The sequence below is a fragment of the Notolabrus celidotus genome, chromosome 22 (assembly GCF_009762535.1).
Source record: "Notolabrus celidotus isolate fNotCel1 chromosome 22, fNotCel1.pri, whole genome shotgun sequence".
NCBI lineage: Eukaryota > Metazoa > Chordata > Actinopteri > Labriformes > Labridae > Notolabrus > Notolabrus celidotus.
The window spans coordinates 12,632,865-12,641,877 of record NC_048293.1 but is presented as its reverse complement, the minus strand read 5'-3'; the positions used below and the strand labels follow the sequence as shown (position 1 = coordinate 12,641,877).

The 9,013-nt window shown below is 40.4% G+C and overlaps 1 protein-coding gene across 1 annotated transcript; it reads left to right on the top strand.

Annotated features, from left to right (window-relative positions):
- Positions 1-2,868: 2,868 nt before the first annotated feature.
- On the top strand, positions 2,869-4,722 carry LOC117805782. The gene has a single exon (XM_034674335.1). It carries the CDS (start codon positions 3,298-3,300, stop codon positions 3,988-3,990), a length of 693 nt encoding a protein of 230 aa, XP_034530226.1. The 5' UTR covers positions 2,869-3,297; the 3' UTR covers positions 3,991-4,722.
- The last annotated feature ends 4,291 nt before the right edge of the window (positions 4,723-9,013 follow it).

The window sequence follows — 9,013 nt, the reverse complement described above, 5'->3', positions numbered from 1 at the left end:
TCACACTGTTATTAGGAATTTCTGCACACGATCCGTCTGTAGATTCTTTTATGGTTGAAAAGTTTTTAAAAGGCAATTAATTCCACTGAAATGGAAGAAACAGGATGCAAATAGGAAGTTAATGATTAACACAAAAAAATGTTTAATGACATAGTATGAGACACAAAGTTTCTGCCAGACAGCGACGATATGTAAAGTCCGCAGCTGTTGTCTGGAACAATGAATCTGCATTGTAAGTAAATAACCAAAACAGAGTATATATAAATAAAGTACATTTTCAGCTCCACATGAAACATGGATTACTAACAGTAAATCACCCGGGATTATTTTACTCATTAGTTGATTATTTGATCAAATTGAGCCACAGCAACCTGTCAGGGGTCATAATGTTGTCATTTATTACTCCAGGCAGGACACTGGCGGCTGTTCAACAAAAGACTCCTGGTCATTTGGATATCATTCAAATAAACCCTCCAGGTCTTGTAATATCTAATGTAAACACTCACCCAACCGGGCACCACAGGAGTGACATTTGGTCAACCACCACAGACTTGGGTTTATTTAGGATGCTGTTGTTTTACATCAAAGCCTTATAGTGACGTATGAAAGACCATTACACACACGTCATCATACAGGTGTAGGAAACCCGCATAAGAGCTTATCAGCATCCTCCACCTCATAAAACATGTCACTGGTAAGGCCTCATAAACACCTGAGTGTTGTTGTGTGTGGGTCTGTGGGATGACCGTGTGTACCCTGTCATAGGAAACACCCACAGTCCTGACAGTCCCACCCTGGAGCTGCAGGTGCTTTAGTTTTATAATAGCAGATCATAGATGTTCATTACCAGGAACGGTACATGCTTATTATAGCATTGTGTTTGGGAATTCTTTGTCTTTTCTGTGAATGTGTAGTTTGTAAGGTTATGTTTTGTTTGATCTTTAGGACTGTCAGTGTTGATTGTTATGCATTTAAGGTAAAACATTAATGTGCATCTTTTTTTGCTCACATCCTATTTTGTCCCTATTGGCACACCTTAATTTGTTTTCCTGCTTCCTGCTGCAGCTGCCAATATAATTAAATAACAACACCACTGCCCACATTTCACCGTGAAAATAAATAAATAAATAAAAAAACTTCAAGACTACAATAACTCAAAAGTGAATGCACTTTGGGTCAATCAGAATCAAAATATTGCCAAAGTGCTTAAAGTTTGAAAAACCACCTATGAGTTATGCATAAAGGTGGAGCTAATCAGACTGAAGTCAGCTGACATCATCTCAAAAGCCAGAACATTATTTTGAAGTGTGCAAATGTAGCCACAGCCCTGTGGATGAAGCATTCTAAAGCTGTCTGATAATTTGCAGTCAAGTCATGGTTTCAGACCAAACTGGTGCAGGAGTGCAGCATTTATTCAAAGAATAAATACAAAAGTCAAGACCATAAGGTACATTTCATTGCATATATTTGATTCATACATCTAGGCACTGCTAGGAAATGCTTTTTATTGTTAATACGGACTTAAAAAATGTGTTGATAGGCAAAATGATAGAATTTTAAACATTCTATGAAAAATGTGATAATCATTTTAAACTATGGAAATTTAGAGATTAATAGCTATTAAAAAAGTCATTCATTTCACAGCCCAAATAATGTGTCTTGTTTCAGGAAATGTAGAGCTTTTGTTAAATGTCTCTATGTTATGGAAAATGTTGTTTCAGGATATTTCAAGTGTGTGTATTTTGTAAAATATTGTTCTGTTTTGTCAAATGTCTCTGTGTTTTTTGAACTTCTTAAACAGCAGGTAATGCTAAATTGTGTTGTGTTTTTGAAATGTTGCAATTGTTTTTGTTAAAAATGTAGTTGTCATACTGATGATACGCTGTTTTATTTGTTTTGTGAAATGTTTCCATGGCTCGTAAAAAGTCAGTATTTGAAATGCTGACATGCTTTCTGAAACATCTCAGACTGTTCTTGATTGAGGTTCTGTTTTGCAAAATGTTGGGGTTTGTATTGTGTTTGGTTTTGTTTTGTGAGAAATCATTGTGTTTTTTTGATTATACTCTGTGAAAAGTCGGGGTTTGTCCTTTAGGGCCACCATAATTGTGTGACAATTGAAATATATTACTAAGTGATTTGTACATCTTTATTTAATGCTTTAATGTTAAATTCAGCAGTACAATGAACATTTGTAAGAGGATAAATTTAACACCTGAAACCATCATTAGTGAGGAGACATAAGCCAAATTTAAGGGTAAATGTCATGATAGGAAAGTACATCTTTGCTATAGTTTGGTTTAGAAATAGGGTAAAATATGTAAGACATAAGGTACTGTTGAGAACTGATTGTGTTTTAATGTTAAAATAGACCCATGCATGGTGACATGCCTTTGCCCCTTACCTTTCACCTGTTTGACCTCTACAGCCTCCCACAGGACATGCGCAGTGACGATTTACATGCGCTGTCCATTGTGCTGAAATGACGCGCGACAGGTATGGTGAGATCAAATCTGATCCTAAATGGGGAAACAAATGATTCGATTTCCGAGACATACAAGTTTGTCCGAGGAACGGATACATATTATGTCAAAAATTCCGTTAAAATGTCATCAATCGTTCATTTTTTTTGGCTCGCGCTTAACATTTCTAAGCGCATCTTTCCACTTGGCTGCGCACAGACTCATGTAAACACTTTGCAGCGTCACTTGGACAACTGCTCATCCCCACCACAACATCCAACTCTCCATGTGCATCACAAGCGTCCTGATGTGTGGACGTTTTTTTATCTTCAAAAGCTGCTGCACAGCTGCTGCTTCTTTAAGAGCCACCGCCCGCCCCTCTCCTGTATTTTTAGCTGAGCCAGCCACTTCATTTGCTGGATAAGACGGACAGTTGTGTACCGTATGATCTCACTTAATCGTTTTAATAAATCAAATCTTACACTGCGGATTTGCCGAGGGCCCACAACCAGCTGTTCCCTGGAAATATCGTACAGGTTGGACATTCGTCCCACCGCTGTCGGATGCTGAAACGCGCAGTCAGCCTGTGGATGCTTGATATTCATTATGAAACGCAATGCTGCACTTGGTACCGAGCATTAGGCGCTGCGTTTCTCACATCAAATGATTCACAAGAAATCAATTTAGCTAAAGAATTCTTCCGTGGTGCGTACGGTTCGCGGTGGTCCAGCATCTTTCTCCTCAGCCTCCTGCCTCCTGTCTTCTCTTGGATTGTGGATAACAAGCAGCCTTCAAGACGGAGGGGGTGGTGGAGCATCGAGGAAAAAATAGGGGCAATATGAGAGAGCGGGACTTCATGCCCAATATGGAGAGGGGCAAACCTGCTACTTACACGGGGGACAAAAAGGCTAAGATGGCTGCTAAGACGAACAAGAAGTGGGTGAGACTAGCCACTGTTTTTGCATATGTATTGTCCGTTTCTTTAGCAGCCATTATCCTGGCAATTTACTACAGCCTGATCTGGAAACCGACCAGTTCATCCTCTTCTGCGGGGAAGCCGGGAGTGCCCGAGGGGGTCACCACCACCTCACCTAACATATCCTCAAGCAGCAATGTTTCAGAGTTGAACTCTACGCAGACAGGGCTGATATCTGTGAACCAGAGCAGGTTTGGCATGGACACCCCTTACAATCAACCGTATCAATTGAATGACAGAGACGAGAGAGTGGCCGGGTCTCCGCGCGGTGCCGGAGCTGAAATTGCGCACACGCAACAGCAGCAGCATGAGGAAGGACTGTACTCGTCTTCCCACGGTCACACAAGCGCGGAGAGAACGGGCAGACAAACACAAGGGTTGGAACCCGGAGTGAGCCGCTTTACCCAGTCCACGAACAAGGAGTCTGGAGTGGAGGAGGAGGAGGAGAAGAAGGAGAGGGGTGCGCACAGACGGAGCGACGGGGAGAAGGACCAACACGACCCAGATGCTGCTAGTGGTCATCCGTCCTCCGCACCGGGCATGAGAGGAGACTAATCGGCCCTCATGCACACCAAACACACACGCACACACAAACTGCCCCAACAAGGAGTGTTTTGGAGACTCAATGCCGCAGGTCGGATAACACGCAGGTCTTCTTCTTTGAACTGATTTGCAGAGCTTCTTATGGATGCTGAACTGCGCATTTGAACGAAAATCTGACTAAAAAGAGGAAACCTCGCTTCTTCACTGTCCCCCCTTCAATACTAACTATGCGTTTTTTTTTGGTTTGGGCCATCTGTATGCCTTAAAATAAGTGTGTGTCTACTCTATACCTCGGACAGCTTCTGAGACCAATAACCTGCCTGTACCTGTGGACGAAACTGGCATAGATATTTTGTTAAATTTTAGGACACAGGCTCCAGAGATGTTTTTGTTCTTGCAGGATTTAAAAATGTCTCACAGGCACTCAGCGCTTAACATCACTGCCATTCATCAGCTGGTCTAAATCAGTTCTGCATAATTGCATTTTTAACATATAGGCTGTGTTTTTCTGTCATGGATCAAACCTGGATTCCGAGTAGAAGAACCTGCATTATTGATTTATGCTCAGGTATGTGCATATAACCATGTAAATGTACTGTGATTTGGTTATATAGGGTAGGCATACATCTTTTTGGCCTATAGATGAAATCCTCGTATAATTAGATGATTTTTATTAAAGGTGCATTATGTATAATATAGGTATAACTATATAACAAGGTACAAATAAACATCCTTAGAAAATGATTCGTTTTATGTTTTCATAATAGATCTATGTAAATCATAAACTAGCCACTGATATTACCTGTATGTTTATGATATTTTATTCATTCAGAGCCAGAATGGATGATATATATTCAAATAAATGTTAGGTTTTCCTAACATCTTACATTTTGTTTCAAATATGAAAAGCTATTTTTGATTGACACAAAGAGATTGCTTCAATTGAGATCATAATAGTAACGCTAAAGTCAAAGAGCGCTGAATTCATTGTTTGTCTTGGGATCTGGACATTTTATAAATTACATTAGGGGAAACTTTAATTACCGGAGTGACCCACTCCGTGTCTACCTCTCGTGGGAAGAGCAGCATTCATCTCCCAGTCTGCCACAGTTCAGTCACTGCAGCTCTCACTGAAACCTCTTCACACAGTCACATGTGGTGAACTATGAAGTGGAAATAAGACCGAGCACCCCGTGCGCGCTCTCAGCAGCATGTGAGGGAGGCGTATCGATTTGAGAGCTCTGTTGTTGCACTGTACAAAACAAGAGAAGAACACATTACACAATGCCGTTGGTGCTATTTTGATCCCACACTCTCTCTCAAAGGGACTCACTTTGCTTGAAAGGTTTGGCTTCTGGGCTGCCAGTGACAAGCACCATTCACTATCACTACGAGGATAGAAGCACTTGATTTCTGCTGAGCAGCCAGTGATGTTGCACTGGGATGTAAACAGTGATGACACACACAGTTTTGTTGATATGACAGATTTTCAGAAGTGAAGCCAAGGTGCTGTATGTGTCTGCTGAGCTAAACAGGAAGTCTATTCATCAGGGGAGATATCGCAAACATCTCTCATAGTTATAGTATAAACCATGTGTGCTGGAAAAATGTAGTACAGAGCATACGTATATAACACAGTGACAGGCCTGTCAGTGCAGCAGCGGCCTCTATGTAGAGAGGCCTTGACAGATGTGTTTCCACTGCGTCGTATGGCCTCTTGAGATATATATGAGAGGAGTAATGAGCAACCTATTGATAGAGGAGTTCATCAGTACTGACAGTTATTACCGAAAACTACATCAGGAGCAAGCATCTGACCTTCTGACTCTTGAACCCCTTCAGCCACAGTGATGATTAACTGATGTGAAGTCACTCATATTAAACTTGAGCTCAGGATGGGATTTGATCATGAGGCCAGGCAATAGATCTCATGGTGTCTTTGAATATTAATGATTAAAAAACATCTGAATATCAATCGATTCATAAAAAGTGTGATATTTAATTGTTAGTTGTAGCTGGTTCCTGTGCTGTTTTTAGCACACAACAGCTCTGAAAAGGTGACATTTGCAGCTCTGGCTGTCACCATTTATGGAAGGAAGAAAGTAAGAGTGTCCTTGTTTTTCACTGCTACTAATACACAACAGAGGAGCGTATTATAAATGTCTGAAGACATCCAGACAAGTGACACAAAGAAAGTGATACATTTTTCTTACAAAAACTGAGAAATCTGGAAGGTAAAAAGAGGTTTAAATATTTCAAAATCTTCAAATGGTTGACTCAATTGGCTTCCAGGTTAGTTGGGATGCTGCACAATTATGCTTTTACTGATTTGTCTTACAGTGAGATAAAAAGTATTTTGCCTTGGTTATAGTTTATATGTTCAACATTCTATCTGATGAGGCTTAAAACTGAAAGATGACAAACAATAAACTTAACACATTTGCAAGTGAAGGGCAACATCAAAGTTCTGCTTTTCAGAAACGTTTCCCTCATCCGATGTGATGTTAGGAGCTGACACTACATCATGGAGACCTTTCAAACAAAGATGTAGGACAATAAAAGCCTTTTGATATAATGTTGTTCCATTATCACACCATCACAAAAAGTTTGGAAGTACAAACATGTTCTGCAATATAGGAAAACAGAGTGGAGGCAGCAAACAAAGCTTTTCAGTGAAAGAAAGGCGGAAGTGTGAAGCTATGCATATTCAAACAAAAGTTTAGCTATGAAAAAAGGTTGGGGAAAAAAAAACTGGGAAACTTTGATGAGTTTGTTGTGTCTATACTTTTGAAGTACATTTACATGACACGTTTTTTAATCAGGTATTGCTTCAGCACTGAGGCTGTGTAACGCTGGACAAAGGTTCATGGTTAATGATGGTAGATCTATTGTATAAGTATATAACTCTTCAGCTCTATTGTGTATCTATGAGGTGTGACATTATGTCTTGCACATTGATAAAGTGTTAACTGATTAAGATTCACTGTAGAGGTAAAATCAGGTCACTGGCTAGCAGCAATTATAACTGTTACCCAACAAAAATACACCAATGTGGTGATAATTTATTTTGTATACATTGCTTCAACAATTTAATGCTTTGTCAAACAATGTCAAGCTAATGCAACACTTAACTGAAATATCCAGATGTTATTGAAGTTTGCTATAGCTTGATATCTCAGCAAAATGTCTCCCTTTTTATATAAATCAAAACCTCAAAAATGGTAGTTATACAATTGCTGTACAGACAGGCCCTCCAATGGGTTTATGAAATGATGCTAACAGAGAGACTGACCTAAAGATCAATAGGTTAATGCAGAAAGCACAAGGACATGTTCCTAGCCTCCTGTCTCCAGTCTAGTGAAGGGGAGGAGGAGGTCGCTCTCCTTGATGAGGGCAGCTGCTGAGGCGTGGTTGTTACATCCTGAACGGTGGCATGGTTGGTAGGAAGACATACGCACACTCTCAGTAGAGACCGCAAATGTGTTTGTGTATGAGGCTCTGTCAGGGTCGCAGGCCTGACCTCGCTTCCACTGAACCCATATCCATCAACTGTAATGAAACACCTCGTGAGCCTCCAACTGTTAGCTTACTGTCTTTGAAGCATGGCTAATAGACAGCAGCACAATACCAGGGAGACCACCATTTAGACAATTAGATTTTATCTCAAAAGAAAAGTGCAATATTTTATGACTCGTGCTTTTTTGCCTTGAGTTAAATGAGAACATCGATATCCCTGTCATATTTGTTTGGTATATTGCAAACCGCAGCCTGTTAGCTTAGCATAAGAAGGGAAACAGGAAAGCAGCTGCTGCTTGATACATTTATCAGGAGCTAATACGATATCAGTCTGCCAAATAAATGTGTTATTATCTAAATGTAGTGTTAGCTTTAGTAGTGCTCAGTGGTGTAGGTAGGCTGTATTTTCTACATAAAACCAGGCACGCTAATTAATTGTGTTGCAAGTTATTAGCTGTGTAGACAATTGTTCCAACCTCCTTATTTAACTCACATTTCACTTGTTTTTGTCGACTGTTTCAACCATCTCTTTGTTCCAATTTCAAAGTCATTCTGCATTTGAAAGTAATTGTAGCCCCCTAGCATTAGCCTGAATCAGCAACAATAATTTGAATTGTTGATTTAAAGGAAAGGTACTGTCTCTTAGCTACAAATTTCAAACTATGTTATTTTTCTCCAAGCTACAAATTTCAAACCTAGCACCACAACAAAAAGAAAGCTATTTTTACTACAACAGGATCCTTTGTGATCTACTTTGACAGCTCTCCGCACTACCTTGCTGTGGAGCTGCTTTGACCAAAATTTGAACTTTTTTTGATTTTCCTCTGAAAGCTTCTGAAGCTTCTCTCTGCTGCAGAGTGCAGCTGACATAATCCTACACTGCACTTCAATCCTCTAACAGCCTACAGGACTTATTTCCATAAAATCAACACCCCCACTGTAGTGAACTATTGCGTCAGACCCTTCAAACGATTAGCTAGCTTAGCACCTAGGTGTACCAGGAGTGCTATGGACTGTGTTTTTCAATATTACCTGCTGATTTAAAATACCTCTGAGAGCACAGTTCATTTTATATCGAGAGTGAGGCCACTCTGCGCAGTGTACAGCAGGTTATTAGCCCTAGAGCCTATGGCAGAAGGCTGCCATGGAGATAACCTTGCAAAGAGATAATTAAAATAGTGGTGCCTATGGGAGGTCCCACCTTTGGGGCCGGGAGGGAGCTGTTCCCAATGCAACAGTCCTGCAGGGACCTCATCTTTGAAATTAATCAAATCCGACACGAAGGTAGACGCAGTGGACAAAATGTAACCTTATGAACTGTCAATGGTGCAATGTGTTTGACATTTCTGTCACATCTGCGCTCTCTACACAGGCAGTGTTTTATCTTTTTTCCTGACGAAATCTAGAGACAGGATTCTCACATATCTGTGGTGTTATTGCAGGTGCAACTGTTAGTGGGAGAAGGGGGATGTAAATTTTAAGAGAGGGTGATGGTGGAACAAACAAACACTCTGATGAA

What these genes read in the sequence shown, in the direction of transcription:
- LOC117805782 (XM_034674335.1), top strand. Translation starts at nt 3,298, where the DNA reads ATGAGAGAGCGGGACTTCATGCCCAATATGGAGAGGGGCAAACCTGCT.